The sequence below is a fragment of the Notechis scutatus genome, chromosome 2 (assembly GCF_049901735.1).
Source record: "Notechis scutatus isolate UNSWTSFEM ecotype Mainland chromosome 2, rNotScu1.2, whole genome shotgun sequence".
NCBI classification, from domain to species: domain Eukaryota; kingdom Metazoa; phylum Chordata; class Lepidosauria; order Squamata; family Elapidae; genus Notechis; species Notechis scutatus.
The window spans coordinates 169259244-169280134 of record NC_142010.1 but is presented as its reverse complement, the minus strand read 5'-3'; the positions used below and the strand labels follow the sequence as shown (position 1 = coordinate 169280134).

The window sequence follows — 20891 nt, the reverse complement described above, 5'->3', positions numbered from 1 at the left end:
AACGCGGCTAGACAAGCCCCGGAAGTGCGCGCTCGAGACACGGGCAATACTTCCGACGAATCGCGAGCTCCGAAACGGCGGACCTCACTTCGGAACATAAGGCAAAGCTTCGTGTTTGTATCCTGTTTTCCTTGCCCAGGGAAGAGCTGTTTTCCGAAACGGAAGAACGGAATCTTAGGACAGTAACGGACGGGTCTAGTTGTGACTGCCTCCACTCGGCAACAAAAGTCACGAGTGATAATACAACAAGGACCTAGTTATGGAGATTCTCAGTCATCCAGGTTATGGTTGTCCCAACGGTGTTTTTCAAGAGGTAACTGGACTTTCTGGTTTTTATTTGAAGACGTTTCGCTTCTCATCCAAGACGCTTTTTCAGCTCAAAGCAGGATGCAAATTACCAGCTGTCTGCTCTGCAAGGAATATAAATCCTGTCATCTCAAGAAGCGTCTTGGATGAGAAGCAAAACTTCTTCAAAGAAAAAACCAGAAAGTCCAGTTGTCTCTTGAAAAAAACCCTTTGGGACAAGAACTTAGTTACCATGATTAAAAGAAACGTGGGGAGAAAAAAACAACTAAAAAAGACCTGTTGATTGATTGATATGCCATCAATGGATTGATTATGTGCCATGTTTTCGTTGACCACATAAATTTTGTTTATGATGATCTATCTTAATTTGTTTTTTCAATGCTTCCAATGGATCACTCATCAACACTTGTAATACAGTCCATCCACTGCTGGTTGTCTTCTCTTTTCACTTTTGTTAATATTAAAGCCTTCTGATTTCAGTATAAAGTTAATTTGGTCTATTGAATCTTGACTCTATAGAGACATATTGCTCTATTTTCTTCTGGCTTTTTTCAAGTCTTGTCTTTTTAAACTCTTTCAGGGCTTGCAGGAGGTGGTTGGACAAAATATCCAAAAATAGTTTGGAAAGTTTATTATTATTGGACTGTAAGAGTGATTTCATTAGTAATTTGCTATATATTATTGTACATATATAGTTGCAGTCATTTTATAAATGGACTGAATGGTTAAAAGATTTTTTTTCTGCTTTTTATTACAAAACAATAAATCAGCACAATTAAGGTAACAGCCAGATATTGTTAAATAGAAGTTATGGTAGATCCACCAGCTTACCTTGCTTGCAGACACAAGATGACACCAGAATTACTTTTCATCATTATTTGTGTTAATCTTCCCAACCTAGTATTTTTTTATTATGCCACAAAAAGGCCTTGTCTGTTCTGAAAGCCTGATCAATTGTACAAGCACACATACCTATTTTATCTAGAAAGTTCCAGATTCAACAATTATTTAGAATACTGCTTATTTTTCTTTACTGATTCCAATTGGTCTAGAAAGCACAAAATTTGGGGAAATAGATGCAGTATATAGAAATAATTTTCATATTTTAATAAATTATCTAAGTTTTGTATGGTTGGAAATAACTATTAACAAAATATTAAGATTTATTTTGAGAAATTGTGACCAATGTTATATAAAGTCAAAATAGTAGAATACTGAAAATCATTGTGACTAAAGGAGAGCAACTTTGAAAAAAATAGTCTATCATTCTGTGTCACACAAAGCATGGCCAGATGCATTCAGGAAGCTCACAAATAATAATTGTCTTACATGGATTGTCCCAAGCAGTAAATATTTTAATAACCACTTGTCATGGATATAGAGTATATTTTGGGGGCAATCTCTTTGTCTCTCTAAGCTCAGCCCACCTCACAGGTAGCTATTTCACAAAACATAAAAGGCAGAAACATTAAGTATGTATGCTGCACCTTAAATTGGTTAAACTAAAGTTAGGGTAAATATTACGGCCTTTCATTAGTATATTTGGTCCCCTTTGAAATCCATCCAAATGGTGATGTTCACCACAATTAATGGCAACAAATCTCATCATTTAATTCTGTTATATAAAGATCATTTATCAGCCCTAAATTTCTCTTCATTTAGTTTCTAAGGATAATCCCAAATTCTTACTTTATAAATCAGCGTATAAATGGTATAGCAAATAACTTTATTAGAGTAAGATAAACAGTGAAGATCCAGTTACTTATTTTTAAAGGCTTCAAACCCCACTTTATAACATCTGCAAAGCCTTAAAACTATGTATGTATTGAAAAATGTTAAGTAAAACAAAAATATCATGGGACTTGGATAACTGTTATTTTATTCCAAATAGTTTCCATTTCAGCTTCAGAGGACACATAAAGCAGCAAACCTGGTTAAAGGGTTATTTTGCAAACTTACCCACCTTTTTTAAGGTAAGCACAGTTCTTGCATAGAAAGTTTCAAAAATTTTACTAGAGCTCTGGAGTCTGGGATAGAAACATTCAGATAACTAGATCAAACAAATTCAGAAAATCCTAATTTGTTGCTTTCATCTAATGATCATCCCAATTTTTAATTAGTTTGGCCTAGTGGTTAAGGCACTAGGCTAAAAATCTGGTGACTGAGTTCTAGTCCCATATTGTTACTCATGTAGAAAGTTAGCACTTACCCCTCTCCTGGAAGAATGAAATATTCTAGTGTTAGAAGAAATATCCTTCTGGGTTCAGTTTCAAGTGGGGAAGAAAGACACTGGAAATATAGTGACTGCTTGGAAAGATGGTTTAATGGTGGACAGGACCACATGGCTTGGAGTTCCAAAGTGAAAAGGATGACCACATACTTCAACATGTTGGGTGAAAGAAAAGAAAAAGGGGCAAGATGCTGAGAGACATTTGGTTTTATGCCCTCTGTTGGGGTTTGAATTTGAGCTTGTATTCTGATTGGTTGTCAGACTCCCATGGGGCCATGCAGAGGCAACTCTGTAGATTGTCCTGAATCCCAGGCTTGCATTGTTCCAAATCAATAAGTCCTAGGTTTAATTTTAAGGGGAACAGTGATGTTCACTAATGGCTTTTAATTATAATTAGCTGTTTACACTAGTTTTATCTTTTGCACTTTTTTGTATCCCGGTCAGACATTGTTGGAATTGGAATGGATTGTAAAGATTGCAATATGAGTAAGAAATCTGATTTAGAATGCAATGTTCTTTTATTCAGAAGTCAGCTATTACTCAATAGAAAGCACTTCAAAGTATATACCTTTCGTTCATTCAACAAACTAATCAAGTGGCTGTTAAAAGACCATCTTGGTCTAAGACCAAGATTGGGCCAACAACAGCTGCCTTGGCGAAATGCTCTCTAATGGTTTCTTTATTCCTTATTATCATCTGCAATTCACTACGGATTTCATACTCACGAGACCATCTGCTAAGAATTAGGCAATGTTTCCTTAAGGAGCAGCTTTCTGATTCCTCACCCCCACCTGTCTTTGCAAACAAAGAGGAAATTCTAACTAATTCCCGGTGCTATGGATTACAACAAAGGAGGAAAGCAAGAACGCCGAAAAAGGAGAAGAAGTAAACGAGTGGGAATTTTAAACAGACTAAGGAATGGGTGGGGGGGACTCCTCTCCCTTCAATCTTTCTGACTAATTTACACTCACTTGCTAACAAGATGGATGAAATTCATCTCTTAAATAGATGGAATTCTGATTTCTATAATTCTGCAGTTCTTTGTTTTACTGAAACCTGGCTTAATCCACAAATTCATGGGGACAACACCATATACATCCCAGGATTTCAGACATTTAGATCAAACAGAATTGAAGAGACATCAGGTAAAACAAAGGGCGGAAGATTGTTTATATATCAACAACAGCTGGTCTCAGGATATAACTATAATATATAAGTTCTGTGATGAAAATTAGAGTCTTTACACATCAACTGCAAGCCATTTTACTCTCCACGTAGCTGTGTATGTTCCTCCACACGCCTGTGTAAACAAGGCATTAAGAACTCTTGCTGATCAAATTATAGAGTCTGAAGCAGAACACCCAGGTTCCCTTCCCATCATTTTAGGAGTTTTCAATCAAGCAAATTTAAGGAAAGAGCTCCCATAATATTTCCAGCATGTAAATTGTCCCACCAGAGGCAAAAATACTTTAGACCACTGCTACACAACAGTAAAATATGCTTATAGGTCTTTACCATGAGCAGCTATGGGACATTCTGACCACTGCATGATTCCCCTTGTACCTGCCTACAAACAAAGACTTAAAACCGTGAAACCAACAATTAAATCAGTGAAGACTTGGTCGAATGAGGCAAAGCTGAAACTCCAGGCCTGCCTTGATTGCACTGATTTGAATGTTTTTGAAGATGCCTCTGCAGACCTAGATGAGCTCACAGAAACATCATACGTCAGCTTCTGCGAAGACTTATGTGTACCAACAAGGAACCTGCAAATATATAGTAACAATAAACCTTGGTTCACAGCTAAACTTAAGCAGATACGTTGTTCCAAAGAGGAAGCCTATAGAAAAGGTGACAGAATGCTATACAATCAGGCCAGAAACATATTAGCAAGAGAGATCAGAGCAGCAAAAAGAAACTACTCTGAAAAGTTAAGGAATCAGTTATCAACAAATGAACCAGCAAACATGTGGAAAACTCTTAAAAACATCACTGGCTTCAGCAAATCTCCTTCCCAGGCAGAAGGAAATCAACAATTAGCAGATGACCTGAATGTGCTTTACTTCAGGTTTGAAAAGAAACTACAGCCACCTATCTCCACAATCCACATCTCAAACACACCAACAACAGCCAAGCCTCCTACAACTGGCCCCAATTCATTGGGTTCACAACCTCTGGTGATCACAGAAAAAGAAGTGCAAGATCTATTACACAGAAAAAGAAGTGCAAGATCTATTACACAGACAAAAGTCAGGAAAAGCACCAGGGCCAGACAAGAACTAAAAAAAACCCTAGAACTACGCTACCTTCGGTCCGATCTAAGCATATTATATAAAATCATACATTGCAATATCCTACCTGCAAATGAATACTTCAGCTTCAACCATAACAATACAAGAGCAGACAATAGATACAAACTCAAGGTTAATGGCACCCAACTTGATTGCAGAAAATACGACTTCAGCAACAGAGTGGTCAATGTCTGGAATACTCTACCTGACTCTGTGGTTTCTTCCTCAAACCCCAAAAACTTTAACCTTAGACTGTCTACTATTGACCTCACCCCTTTCCTTTTTTTTTTTAAACAAGTTTTATTGATTTTCAAAACACACAAGTCATCATTATCCATTACATGTTTAAACCTTTTTCCATTATAAATTTAACAAGTCAGATAAACTATAATTCTGTTTTAAACCATTTCCATATAAACATACAAAAACCTCTTATCCAATTTCCCTTTATTTCTCTTCACTCTTATTCAATTTTATTATTATTATTTCATCTACTTCTTTCTGACTTAGTTACCATTATTCTCATTCTATATTTCTACAAGGTTTTATTAATTTCCCCCCAAAAAAAACAACATAATCACACAACACACAAAACATAAAAAAGATCTTTTTGGAAAGTAACTTGGACCCAGGTATCTCTCTTTTCATGGACTTCAATAATATTCAGGCTCATCTTACATATCATTACTTATTTTATTTACCATTCTAAGTCTTCTATATTAACTTCTCCACATATTTCACTCTTCTTGATTCTATCTTAACTAATCATCTTAATTTGAGTCATTATATTTATATCTTTTGTCCATTCTCTATTATACCTTTGTCTCATTCCTTTTAAAAAGAAAGAAATTTCTCCTGAAATCACTAATCAGAGTATGATGCCTTTCTATCTCCCCACTAAATCAATCAAATTAATCTTTAAACTACCCAATCCGATTTTGCTTGGTACATTCTAACTGAATAATACATCTAAAACAATTAAATACATAGTTAAGCAATAGATTTAAATATTAAAAACAAAATACTATAATGAAAGTTTTATAATAACATCAATATCATAATCATAAACTCTTTAATTAAAGTTTAATATTCTAAATCTCCCCTCATATTATATTTTCAAACCAATCATTATTAACATTCCAACATTTTAATCTCTTATCAACTCTCAAGCCATTTAAATTTTCTATTTCTGATACAATACTACAATATCATCTTATGTACCTTGCAAAATCTCTTTGAAGAAATTATACTTATCCTTTATCCCTAAAAAAAATTTCTTTTTTCTCATTTAATTTCAAAACTTTGTAGCTTTTCTCCACCTTTTCCCTTTCTTTCTTCCCCCAACAAACCTTTCTAGCCCCCCTTCTTCTAGCCTCTGCCTTACTGGCTTCTCTTCTCTGTCGTATTCCTCTTCCCTTTTGTTTACCATCCTTATATTGATTTTGCACCTTGTTTTTCCCTTTCTTAAATGTTTTTTTAAATCTTAAGTCCTTTATTTCTCTTCTTTTCCTCTTCCTTCCCTCTTGGTCGAGTTCTGAGATTTATTAAAGATGGCTTCCTCTCTTTGTTCTTCTTCTGCTGTCTTCATCTGTTGCAATGTTTGTTGATAATTAATAAGCGCCATTTCTAAAAAAAGAAAGGCTTCTTTCAAACCAGCTTTACCATTTTGTTTTGCTTGCTCATAATCTTTTCTCAGTTCCTCGATAGAAGAAGCCATTATAAATCTTTTCTTTTCTTTTCTCTTACAACAGCCAGAATATTCCAAAGGAAAAATAAGACAATCCCAAAGTTCTCAGTCAGTCCAAACCAAGACAGAGTTCCCACTCTCTCCTCCTGGGGTAGTATCAATTAAAGAAAAAGAAAGTCCAAATCTGTTTCTTAAAATCTTATTGCAATATATTTTAGTCTTTTAATCCTTAAGGCATCTCCTCCAACAAGGTCTTAGCATACAAATATTTTTTTTTAGTCCTCTCTTTTCCCACTCACCGCTTAGAGCCAGTTTTCACCTAAAAAAAAATAGATTTCTTAATATTCACTTTTTATTCCGTAGAAAAAGAGGGTAAGCTATCCTTTCAGCACCATTAAACTGCCGCTTTTTTCCTCTTCTCGAAGGTATCATTTAGAAAGTCATACTTTTCAGGAATTTTGTTAAATATGTCTTAGAGTCCTAGGAACCAAGAAAGACTTTCTCCTCTCAAGCACTTTCTCCACTTCCTCCTGCGCATTCTTACCCGGCTGCCAGCTTCTTTGTGGCGGCCATTACGGACCGCTGCTGCACCGTCCTGGGAAAAGGGGGTTCTGCCGGCCGGGAGGGGGTCTGCAACACCCCAAACCCTTCTCCGGATCCCCTACCTTCAGCTGCCCCTGCAGGGCAGCCTAGCTCCGTACCCGTCTGGGTCGGAGCCCCAAAAACGGCTAGCACGGCAGGGATCGCGCAGCTTCGCAAATCCCTGCCGCTCGCGAAGCCGACAAACCGGAAACTCGACCTCACCCCTTTCCTAAGAGGCCTGTAAGGGACGTGCATAAGCGCATGAAAGTGCCTACCATTCCTGTCCTATTGATTCTTTTTATTTTTCTTATATGTATCCATTTCATGTATTCATAACTATGTTTATACTTATACCTATTATGTTGTAATCGATTGACAAATCAAATAAATAAAGATAACTCCTTCTTGCTTAAAAGTCTGTGCTGACCAATTGGCCCCCATCTTCACCCGAATCTTCAATAGATCACTAGCGATGTGCTATGTTCCTTCCTGCTTCGAGTGTTCTACCATCATCCCAGTGCCAAAGAAGCCCTCCATCAAGGAACTGAATGACTACAGACCAGTTGCTCTAACATCTGTAGTTATGAAAATCTTTGAAAGGCTTGTGCTATCCCACCTGAAAACCATCATAGATCCGCTGTTAGATCCCATGCAGTTTGCATACCGAGCAGATAGATCAACAGATCTGTTAACATGGCTCTGCATTACATCCTACAACACCTTGAATCTCCAAATACCGTGTTTCTCACATAATAAGGCCGGGCCTTATTTTTTTTTGACCCCCGAAAAACCGGCTAGGGCGTCTTTTGGGGTGACTTAATTCCCCCTTGCATCCTCGGGTGGGCGGGCGGCGACAGCTTGGATGTTGGGGAGACCTTCCGCCACCGTTAATTTCCCTTCTCCCTTGCTGCCGTAGCGTTACAGCAACGCCGCGGCGTTTGCACAGCCACGTGCAGCCAGTCAGGGCTCCTCCTGCAACCGGAGCCCTGAGGAGACACTCAGCTTCAGGCGCTCTGTGGTCGCTTCCTTTGCCTTCGATGGTAAAGTGAATTATTTTAAAAACCTCCGCTCATCCTATCAGGGCCGTGCGAGCTGAGCAGAGCCGGGAAAGCAAACCGCGGTGTTTCCTGGTCCTGCCCAGCCCGTACAGCTCTGCCGCTGCCCTGGCGGGATGAGCGGAGGTTTTTAAAATAATTCACTTTACCTTCGAAGGCAAAGGGAAGGCGGCCACAGGAGGCCCTGAAGCCAAGTATACCAACAACAAAAGGCAAATCCTCAAGGTTGGCTGGAGGAGGTGGCTACGTGCCCCCGGGCTGCTTCAATGCAAGGTCCTGACTTGCAGCATCCTGCCGTTGCCGCCGCGTCCTTTTCGCTGCCGCCTCCCTCTCCGACTGCAAAACTTGTGTGCTTCGCCAAACGCTCCGAGCGAGGCAAGCTCTTTCATACATAGAGAGAGGGAAAGACGCCGGCGTGCTCCGAGAGGCTGGCTCTTTTCTCTAGCCAAGGCTGACAGGAAGTGCCTCCAGGGCCGTGGCAGGCAAGCCGCGGGTGTTTCCTGGTTCTGCCCAGCGCGCACGGCTCTGCCACGGCCCTGGCGGGATGAGCGGAGGGCCCGGCGGGAGGCACTCGTTGCCTTGGTGACATTTCGGTGCCTCCGCCGCCTCCTCGCCCATCGCAAGTGGCGGTGGCGGCGGCAAGCGGCGGCGCTTCGCTGAGGGAAAAAGAAGACAGCGCAGCCACCTTGCTTGCTTTCCCACCTGCCCGCCCCAGATGGCCTCAGGAGCGGCGGCAGTGGCAGCAGGCGCGCACACTCCTGCCGGCAAAGGGAGGAGAGGCGAGGAAAGAGAAGGGAGTGCGGCAGCAGCGGCTGTCACAGTATCGTCTCATAGCGGGGCAAGGCTGGCAAGCTGAGGTGGCCGCACCAGAGAGCGTCACTGCCGACCCCGTCGTGAGGATAAAGGAGCGGGATAGAGATTCAGTCAGATGTCAGCCTCGGCTAGAGAAAAGAGCCAGCCTCTCGGAGCACACCGGCGTCTTTCCTCTCTCTCTATGTATGAAAGAGCTCGCCGCTCGGAGCGTTTGGCGAAGCACACGAGTTTCGCAGTCGGAGAGGGAGGCGGCGGCGAAGCAGGATGCTGCAAGTCAGGACCTTGCATTGAAGCAGCCCGGGGGCACGTAGCCACCTCCCTCCAGCCCACCTTGAGGATTTGCCTTTGTTGTTGGTATACTTGGCTTAGGGCTCCTGTGGCGCTTTGTTTCTGAAGGTAAAGTGAATTATTTTAAAACCTCTGCTCATCCCGCCAGGGCCGCGGCAGAGCCGTACGGGCTGGGCAGAACCAGGAAACACCCGCGGTTTGCTTTCCCGGCTCTGCTCAGCTCGCACGGCCCTGATAGGATGAGCGGAGGTTTTTAAAATAATTCACTTTACCATCGAAGGCAAAGGGAAGGCGGCCACAGGAGCGCCTGAAGCCAAGTGTCTCCTCAGGGCTCCGGTTGCAGGGAGGAGCCCTGACTGGCTGCACGTGGCTGCGCCAAACGCCGCGGCGTTGCTGTAATGCTACGGCAGCAAGGGAGAAGGGAAATTAACGGTGGCGGAAGGTCTCCCGATATGAAGTGCTCCACCAACGCAGGCAGCACCATATCCGGGCATGCAACAAAGTACTTCCTAACGGCAAGCCCCCCCCCCCACCATCCCCCCCCATTTCGCATGTTTAATATGGGCCTTAATTTGGGGGGAGGGGCTTAATTTGATTTTATGCCAATAAATCATGCTGGGGCTTCCTATTGGTGGAGGCCGTATTGTTGGAGAAACACGGTACCTATGCTAGGGTCCTCTTTGTAGACTTTGTAGACTTCAGTTCAGCATTCAATACCATCATTTCAGACACTCTTCTAAGTAAATTAAACCAACTAGTGGTACCTGAACACACTTGTAAGTGGATCATAAGCTTCCTAACAGACAGGAAGCAGCAGGTGAAGCAAGGCAGAATCACATCCGATACCTGTACAATCAGTACAGGGCCACCCCAAGGTTGTGTGCTTTCTCCACTTCTCCCTATATACCAATGACTGTATCTCAAACGATCCATCTGTTAAAATACTGAAATTTGCTGATGACACAACAGTGATTGGTCTCATCTGAGACAACGACGAATCTGCATACAGACAGGAGGTTATACAATTTGCCTCGTGGTGTAACCGGAACAATCTGGAACTGAACACACTCAAAACCATAGAAATGGTGGTAGACTTTAGAAGAAACCCTCCCATACTACCACCTCTTACAATACTAGACAACACAGTATCAACAGTAGAGACCTTCAAATTTCTCAGTTCTATCATATCACAAGACCTAAAATGGAACCTAACATCAAAAATGTCATCAAAAAAGCACAACAAAGAATATTCTTTCTGCGCCAACTCAGAAAGGTCAAACTGCCCAAGGAGCTGTTGATCCAGTTCTACAGAGGAATTATTGAGTCTGTCATCTGCACCTCTATAACTGTCTGGTTTGGTTCTGCAACCCAACAGGACAGACACAGACTTCAGAGGATAATTAGGACTGCAGAAAAAACAATTACTACCCACCTGCCTTCAATCGAGGACCTGTATACTGCACAAGTCAAAAACAGGGCTGTGAAAATATTTACAGACCCCTCACATCCCAGACATAAACTGTTTCAACTCCTTCCCTCAAAACGACGCTACAGAGCACTGCACACCAGAACTAGACACAGGAACAGTTTTTTCCCGAAAGCCATCACTCTGCTAAACAAATAATTCCCTCAACACTGTTCAACTATTACAAAATCTGCACTATTACTATTAATCTTCTCATCACTCCTTATCGCCCATCCCCTCCCACTTGTATGACTGTAACTTTGTTGCTTGTATCCTTACGATTGATATGGACTGTTTCCTAATATGATTTGATTGCTTACTGTACCCTATGACTATCATTAAGTGTCGTACCTTATGATTCTCGACTCTTGACGAATGTATCTTTTCTTTTATGTATACTGAGAGTATTTACACCAAGACAAATTCCTTGTGTGTCCAATCACACTTGGCCAATATTCTATTCTATTCTAAAAAGTACAAGACCGATTTTTCCTCGGTATTTATCAATCTTAACATGGCAACCTCCCTATAAATCTTACTTTTGACTCTGGTTGTGGCTAATTTTTTTCTGTCACCAGGGATTTGGTAATTTCAGAAGTTGCAATATTTTCTTGTGTTCAGAGAACAACCTTGAATGGTACTCTATTGGAAACACGAGTATTTTTTTAGAAGCTCGACACAGATTTGTTTGTTTATCCAATTTATACAACCGCCCATCTCACCACAAGTGACTCTGAGCGACACACAATACTCTTTGAAGTCAAAGGCATTCTTTGCTGCCGATGACTCACCGGAAGAGGACAAACCCATGCTGAACATCCATCAACAACTCTATTGGCTGTTCAGAGCGTACATAGATTTTGTCACGCTGACTTTCCTGAGCGGCGCCCGTGAGCCAATAGGATGGCTGGGGGAGAGCGGGGCTTTCCTACCATTCCATTGTTCTGAGAAGATTTCCTTCCGCTCAGTAGTAACTGTAGCGCGGACCGAACTCCGCTTCTCTGGAGATGGCGCCGCCGGGCCTCACCGCCAGCTGACGAAACGGTCGCTCGCCTCAGAAAGGCAATCCGAAGAGCCAATCAAGTGTCGGCGAGGGCGGAGCCGCGAACCCCGTTGCCATGGGCGGAAAAGACTGGAGCGGTGGCGTTTCGTTTCTCCGTCAAAGGGCTAAAATGGAGGCGTCTCTGAGGCGATTGCTTTTGCCGCTGTTGGTGGTGCTGACGGGAACGTCTTCAGCGATGGGCTGGGAACAGCCGGGTAAGGCGAGGAACGGACTCACCGGGCGACCCTCTTTAGGAAGCCTGCCTCTCGGTTCACGATGGTCGGGGAGGAATCGTGGCTCTCCGCGTCACTGACTTGACGCTGGTGTCTGATTCAGAGGGTTTTCACCTCGGAAACAGCATCTTTTCTAGGCTAGGAGTACGAGGGCCATTTCCTGATGCCCCGCGCAGCTTTTCATAGGGAAAGTGCGATGTACTGATGGGCGTTGGCCTTATTAAGGAAGACATTTTAGAAGCCATTTGTAGCATATGTCAGTCGTAACCAAACGCTGCAGGTTTCTTCGAAGACACTGGTTGGGTTCAAAGTGTCCCATTCATCCCTAAACACCCCCCACTGCAACGTGTTTATAACAGAATTAAATGTTTCAAGTCACGCTTGCACGGGATGTTGATTAACTGCCTTTTTGTTTTTGTTTTTATTATGTTGCTGCCCAGAATCGATATAACAGGTGTGAATGATGTGGTCTAGTGCAATGTGTAAATATGGTCATTGGGATGTATAAAAAGTGATTTAGGGTTTTCCCAATACTTTCCTTGGGGTTTATTCGATAAAATAGATTTGAAAGAAACCATGATTTGTGGGAATCCAGTCACTATTGAGGATGTTTTCCTAAGTAATTGCATAGGACATTGTGGAGCAAATTGAAGCTCTTCCTTCACAAATTCTTGAATATTATATACTAAAGAAACAGGGACAGGTACCCATGTATTGCTTGTGAAGTTCTCAAAACTTGTGGTTGACTACTTGATAAAATGGGATAATTGGTGAACAGATAAAGCAAATTTAATTAGAGAGCATAGATGTTAACTTTAATCTTAGATACATTCTTTATGAAAGCACATTCTATGTAATCAAAATATACAATCTAACAGAAAATACTGGTCTGTGTAGAGATGGACAGACTGACATTAGAACTTCAAGATAAGGGTGAGAGAGAATACTATGAAGTTTGGAATAAAATGTGCCAGTGGTTGGATTTGAGGAAAAGAAGTCGGAACAGAAAATATTGATGGTTTACAGGATTGAAGGTGGAAGATATTTAGATAAATGCAATGGAGTATAGTGGATAAAACGATTGTATAAAAAGAGCATAAATGAAGTCTATATTGTAAATATAAATATAAATGAATATGTTAATAGCATAAATGTAGCAATGTAGGATATGTAGAAGGTTATCTGTTTTATGTGGTTTTATGTTATAGTATGCATGGCAAAGACAAATGCCAGGAAAGTTGCACTGTGTCCAACATTTTAATATTTATTCAATAAAATTTATACATACACACACACACACACACACACACACACACAAACCTAACAGGTATTATTCTGAGAATTTCTTTATTGGCATTAATAAACTCACAAAATCCTAAAATATGTATTTATTATCTTGCATCGTGTTTTACATAATTTATATTCTGTCAGAGAGAGTCCTATTGCGGGATGTCCAAGTCCTGACACTCTACCAGGGAAAGTACACAAATTATCGGAGGACATCTCCAATGCCCCAGTTGCAATGCACCGGAGGGTCAGCAGGATGTACAGCATATACCCCTGAGGTTGTTCAGTGTTACAACAAAGGTTGGGATGGCTCTGATGTGCAGGTATGTTTCTTTGTATATAGGAAAAAACGTCTTGTGGAGTGTATTTGTATAAATGTAACATTAATTAAATGGGTGGCTTTTGAAGACAGAAGAACAATTATATATATATCAAGGCAATACTGTCAATCTCCAGGAGGATGCAGTAAGTTTAACATTAAAAATGGGGCTGCAAGAGAGAAAAAATTAAAGTAAATCCATATTCCTTCCAAACAACTTTAACAAGTCATTTAGTGTTTTTGTCTGGCAGTACTTTGATGTGCATTCTTTCAACCTCTATTAGAGTTTTAAAGCTTACTTATAAGGTTTTAATTAGAATTTTTTTGAAAGAAACGTATTGTTTTTTAAGTAAAATTACTAAAAATAATGTCAATTTTAAGTCAATGTTCAATTTTGTTATGTATGTATTGTAGAAAAATAATTCTCTTTTATTTTCAGTGGGAATGTAAAGCACATTTGGATGTATCATATCGCTTTGGAAAAATTGAAGTAAGCTGTGAAGGCTATGATTACCCAGCTGATCCTTTCATTTTAAAAGGATCATGTGGCTTGGAATACACATTGGAGTTAACTCAGAAAGGACAGCAAAAAGCTAACACCTTTTCTGGGACCTATTATTCTGCAACTTCTCACGATTCATTTGGTTCTGGATTTGGAGTGATCCTGGTAATATTATTTGTTGTTTTTGTTTTTGGCATCTACAAGCTATTCCTCTGTGATAACCGACAACATAATTTCCCTAATGATAATGTACATTCAGGATCCTATGGGCAAAGTTATCAAAGCCCACCTCCACCAGGATTTAAATCAAATTGCACAGGTAAATCTCTTATGTCACAACAAAACATTTATTAATAACATTGATAGGTAATCTACTTTTCAAATTCTAGGAAGTTCATTCATTATTAATTATCATTGTTAATGGTATCACTGAATTTTCTACAGAATTTTGTGTCATGTCTAGCCCATGCTCTTGTTTATATAGTTGGCAGAAATTTCAGGCACAATTAAAATAAGAACTCGTTCTGTTTCTGAGTTGGTCCTTTAGTCTAAAGTCTAGGAAATATACCTTTTAGAAAATAACAGGATAAAAAGGGATACCAATAGTTCCATATTGTTATACAGCAATGTTTAATTTAAAACTTTGGAGAGCTTGTAGGTCTCTTCAATTATCTGCTGAGGTATATTATAAAAGCTTTGATCACAAAGATTGTTTGATCTAAATCTATATAATTTTATTTAAATTAAGGAGCTGCCAGTGGGTCCAGCTATGATTCCAATTCTAGGCCAGGTTTCTGGACTGGATTAGGTGCCGGAGGACTTCTTGGATACTTGATTGGCAACCGAAGGTAATCTTGTCATCTCTTGCAACAATCCTAATTGACAGAAAGGGAATTGCTTCTCCCAAAGGAAAATATTTTTTCTTTCATACTAATAATACCATCAGTTGTAAACATGGAATGTTTTGTTTATATGTTGATTTTTAAAATAACAATAGAATATAAATGTTTTGAGATAGTTATCCCACTCATCACTACTGCAGTCAGCATTAAGGAGTAATGCCAGATGCAAAGGTGAATTGATGATCTGGCTGTCTACAGCATCCTTATTTTAGGATAATAATTTTTTGCCTATTAAAGTTTTTTAATAGTTGTCCAATTGGTAGGTATCTCTAGGAATTTTTTTAGAATAACTGAGAAACACTTAAGAAGCAGGTTGTCAGAATACATAGAATTCAGAACCCAGCAGTAATTGGCAGGGGTGGGATTCAAATTTTTTAACAACCAGTTCTGTGGGCATGGTTTAGTTGATGGGCATGGCTTGGTGGTCATGTGACTGGTTGGGCGTGGCCAACTCAACATCACTCACATTGAGGCAATCATCTCCTTGCCTAGCCTCATGACTGTAAGGATGCTGCAACAGTCCTAAGTGTGGAAAATGGTCATAAGTTACTTTTTTCAGTGCCATTGTAACTTTGAATGGTCACTCCACACAAGCAAAGGAGGAAAAAAAACTCCAAAGAAGTTCCTGAAACAGGAAGTCTAGTCCTGCCAAGAATGTAATAAGGGTTAACGGAGAGGCAGTTTCTGTAAGCAACACCAGAATGTTTCCTTCCTACCTTCCTGACAGGATTAGGCCAGTAATTTCTTCTAACAACCGGTTCTCCGAACTGCTTAGAATGTTAACAACCAGTTCTACAACCAAACAACCGAATAGGTGCGAACTGGTAGAATCCCACCCCTGGTAATTGGTGATAAATTTGTAAAAAAAAACCAAAAAACTGTCATTGACTCATGCAATACACTTTCAGTTATGTCCTATAGTTGTTTAATATTATATCATTAGGGAAGAAACTCCAGCAGTGATGTTAAAAATACAAGCTGCAGTTTCCAGAGAACAAAGATATAAACAGTTGTAAATTTTAAGGTGACTACTTTAGTAGTACCTGTTTTTCAAATCACAGGTTTTTCTAAACCCTTGTTTGTTTGTCTTCCTTTTAATAATAATGGTTATAATGGAAAAGAGTGTCAGTATTTTGATAAATTTAATAATTAAAGGCTCAGTTTGGTTATTTTTATGTTATTAAATAGATTCTCACTTCTCTTTTTACTTTTGTTGCGTCTTAAATTTCTGTGTAAAAATATGATCATGTCTTTCATATTAACTATTTCTTTTCCATATTGAATTTTGCTTTTATAACTTAAACTTTCAGAGTTTTCAGTCTCTACCCCCACCCTTGGTTTTTCAGTGATAGTTGTATATTCTTCCAAAACCACTGGATTCTGACTTTTATTTTTAGTGAACTTTTTTTAAAAAAAGTTTTCAGCTTTTTGCATAAATTATGCAGCTTATATGACTTTTGTACTGAATTTGTATTGTTTGACTGCATTTTTAAAAATGTGTAAATTTGTTAAATTTTCCTACTAGCAATGTATACCTTAATGGTAAATCAATGTGTTCTTTGGAAATATTCCTTTTTAAATAGAAATAGAACTAAAAAATTACTGAAGAGATATCCTTAGTTTATTGGAATAATTGAATATATTCCAATTATTTACATATTTGTTCTATGATTATTTGCTAATAGCTAAAGAGCAACTTTACTTTAAATGGCCTTCTACTTCTTTTCTAAATTATTCATCTATTAACATTTTAATTTTGTACACATGCAAAAACACTAACACTAATTAACATAAATATTTTCTTCTAGGTCACCTTCAGATCACAGGTATTCTCCTTATTATAACACATGGTCTGGTCTATCTGCTCCACCTCCATTTACTGGTTCATTTGGCAATTCAAATAGCTGTTCAACATCTTACAGTTCAGAAACAAAACCCACCTCTGGTAAGTTATAAGCCATGTTGTGCTTAATTTTTGGGTTAACTGTGTCTGATATCAGCAATTTTCCAATTTAAAAAATCCTATTGAAAAGAGTTAGATTTGGATTAATGATAGCAAATTTTGGTTTTTAATCCTTTATTTAATTGTTTTTAATGCTTTTATATTTATGCTTTTATGCCATTGTAAGCTGCCCAAATTCACTCTGGATAATTAGACAGGTGGTATCTAAATTTAATAAATAATAAACTTTCCCCACTGCTTTTAATCAGACTTATATCTAGTTCTCATTGTGGTAGGCAATCTACACATGGTCTGTAAATCTTTTCTTTGTTTTGAAATGGAAATAAAGTACAAAACCAGATTTAGTACTTTATTATATGAATACATAATTTATTCCCATATATAAATGTTTGGAGTACAGCTGGAGTACATTATCAGTTTCAAAAGTATCCTATATTTAGTTAATTTTTAAGAAAATCAGTTAACATTGACTTTCTTGAGATGAAACTCTGCCATTACAATGATCTGTTTCGGGTTTTTTTTGTTTCGTTTGCTGCTAAATTTTTTAGTGTTGAATTTTAACAGATGTTTCAAAGTGATGAGTAAAAGGGAGATCAGGATCTACTAATAGATCTTTGGGTGATTTTAAGTACATAATTGAATAATAATTAGGTAGTCTAACAGCAGAAAGATTTCTGAATTAAACTGTACTACTTCTTTGATGTCTCAGAAGTGGATTTGCACAGATACACAAATCATCCTGTAGACCAGGATTTTCCAAATGGAGGTATATCTTCCTTGTGGACGTTCAGACAGAGTCCAAGGGAAGTGCAAGTAACCTTTCAATTATACATTGTTCAATAAATCCACTTTTCCCTTTCATAGTATCCTTTTTATTGTTCATTTCTGTTCATTGTAATGTTTGAATTTTTAGTGGAGGTGTATACATTAAGAATACACAAAGTAGAAGTGATGGCAAAAAGTTCCAATTCATCATTGGAGTGGAGTTTCTTACTTTTGAGGGCTCTGCCAGCTAGCTGGGAGATCTTTTAAGTATTGTCTATCACTGTCTCTTCCAATAAGAATGAAGAGGGTGAGATTCAAAGGCAGAGAAACATAGGAAGGCAAGGTTTAATCATATGGAGGTTGGTTTTTATTTCTGTTTAATGCAGTTTGCTCAATTTCTCCAGTTTGGATTTGCTTCAATCCACTATTTTTCTTGTTTGCTTAAACTATTTACAGATTATTGAATGCTAGTTTTGGAATGCAGATCTCACCTTTGTGTAATTGCTACAGTTCAACTATTCTCTCAAATTTTTATTATGTTTTTTTTCCTTTTATTAAAAATATTTTATTACCGTTGCCGGGAAGGCACTGGGCGCCCCCCACACCCCAAGGCGCCCCCTTTCACCCTCCTTTTGCCTTTTTGCCTTTTCGCTTTGGCATTTTGAAAGGCTCCATTGACAGAGAGCGGGTTAGGTTTAATTATGCCAGCAAAGAAAAGGCCGGCGTACCGTTTACCCCCCCCCCACACCAACCCCCGAGCCTCTTTACGCAGGCTTAGATTCCAGGGCCCTTAAAGGGGCCCTCGCAGGCCAGAGGGCGGGGGGATTTGGCACCGCCTCCCCCAGCCACCAGGGAGCCACCGGATTTTTCACCAGGCCCCTTTAAGGCACCCCCCTGGGCCCCTGGTTTGACAATAAATTCCTCACGCCCTTCACCCCACACCCACCCGGCCCCACCCCCCACCACCAAGGCGGGCCACACTCGGCCCCACTCCCGGAACGCCCCACCCTTGTACTCCTATGTTGCAGGTTTTTCATAGCCCCCATCCTGGCAATGTTTTAATCATTCCTAAAAATCTGATTCTGTCTTCAGGCCCTAGGTTAGATTGTGAATCTTTCAGCTGTTAATTGATTATTTATTTTCTCTTGACTTTTTAAAATGGATTATATATTCTACATTTTTATAGTTCCTACTGCTGTATCTTTTAAACCACCCAGAATCATGCAGATTGAGTCAGCTTACAAATTTGGTAAATAATAAACAAATGCTTAGGCCCGAATTTGTTTATTCTGCAGCCATTCCTTTAAAACTTACTGGAGGAGAGGGGTTTCATATTCTGCCTCATTCAGATTTCACATTTGAGCACATCTCCCCATTCAAGAAAGTCCTCGATTACAACCACAATTGAACTCAGAATTTCTATTGTTAAAAAAGACAGTTGTTAAATGAGTTGTGCCATATTTTACAAACTTTTTGCCATGGTTATTAAGCAAATCACTGCAACTGTTAAGTGAATGATGAGGTTGTTTAGAGAATCTGGCTTCCTCATTGATTTTGCTTGTCGGAAGCCACCTGGGAAGGTTATAGATGGTAAAATGACTCTGGGACAGTGCAACTGTCATAAATACATGGCAGCTTCCAAGCACCCAAATTTTGATCACATGGCCATGGGAATGCTACAGTGATCATATAAGTATGAAAAACGGTCATAAGTCATTTTTTTCAGTGTTGTCGTAATTTCATACAGTCACTAAATGAATGGTTGCAATTTGAGGACTACCTATAGTGGCAAATTACTGTTTTCCTTCTACCTGGCATTATAGTCAAACCCAAGAATTCAGCTAGTAGAAAAGTGAAGTGGCGGGTGTGGTGGTGTTGCATGACAAACTAGTGCAGGTGTTGATTGTATTTTTGGCAGGGCTGATATATTTCTGTCCCTGAGGCTGCAGTCATGTTCTCCTCCACCTACAAATAGATCCTAAGTTTTGAGTAGACATATGTAGGGTTTCACTCATATATAAATTACAGTGCAAGACATTTTATTTTAATCACTGAGCCATTTCCTAGATAATAACATTTAAACAAAAGATGTATTTCCAATAATGCTAAATAGGATTAGGGTCTGGAATGGATGATCTGATAAACTATATTGTGTTCTAAAACAGCAGTAGAATCTTCTGGTCACACAGTATAAAGGAGAAATTAGCAATGTACCACCACACCTTAAATGCTTTAAGCAAGAATAAGTTCCTCCCCCCAGATGAAATTCACAAATATTCTTACTTAAGAACTTCAAAGATTTGGTGGCTAGAGTGCTGAAATCTTGCAAGATTTAGCAATCTTGTGTTACAGTCATTTTTAATTGGATTGAGTACTTGTGCCATCTTGCAAAATTATATTACATTCCTTAGTGCATACGCACGCTATCAGATCTTACCATACAGAAATGAAGGCCCTGTCTGATTTGCTGAATGCATTTATCTCCTTTATTATTTCATTATTCAGATTATTTTAGAATCAGCTATTGAGTAATAACAGCTTTTTTTCTTTCTTTCTCCATCTCTTTTTCTTAGGTTTTGGAGGTACAAAAAGAAGATGAAGTTTGACTTCCACTCTACCTAAGCTAGTGAATAAAGCAACATTTTGACAATTCTGAAACATGTCTTAAGCCTGCTTGCTAGAGTTATAAAATTCTAACTCTATATATTTGTATCTGTGCATCTCTAAAAATGTCGCTAAATTTATTTTGGAACAGTAGCTTTTGACAAAATGGGGAAGCTTCTCAAGTAATTTCTAACATGGAACTGTGTTCCATAGAAAAGGGAAGATAATAGGATAACCTTCTGCAATCTAGTGCCTTTCAGATAGATTGGAATATCTCTGCTAGAAATAATAGCTTGCCATCATGTTGGGGACTAAAGATTGGAGTATCAGTAATAATTATATTTTTAAAAAGTTGGAAATGCCATTTTCTAAGGCAGTGGCCCCCAACCTTTTGGGCACCAGGGACCAGTTCCGTGGAGAGAGGTTTTTCTGCAGGCAGGAGGGGGCATACTTTTTCACACTGCCTTGTTTGCATGGACTGGTTTCTGCCATGCCACGCACCAGTGTCGGTCCACGGACTGGGGGTTGGGGACCCCTGTTCTGTTCTCTGCTAATGG

The 20891-nt window shown here is 39.3% G+C and overlaps 1 protein-coding gene across 1 annotated transcript; it reads left to right on the top strand.

Moving 5' to 3' along the window:
- The first annotated feature begins 11808 nt into the window (after positions 1-11808).
- Positions 11809-20388, top strand: SARAF (store-operated calcium entry associated regulatory factor). The gene is made up of 6 exons (XM_026688431.2): positions 11809-11974; positions 13424-13602; positions 14038-14419; positions 14849-14948; positions 16811-16947; positions 20304-20388. Exons 1-6 carry the CDS (start codon positions 11836-11838, stop codon positions 20327-20329), a joined length of 963 nt encoding a protein of 320 aa, XP_026544216.1. The 5' UTR covers positions 11809-11835; the 3' UTR covers positions 20330-20388.
- Positions 20389-20891: the final 503 nt, after the last annotated feature.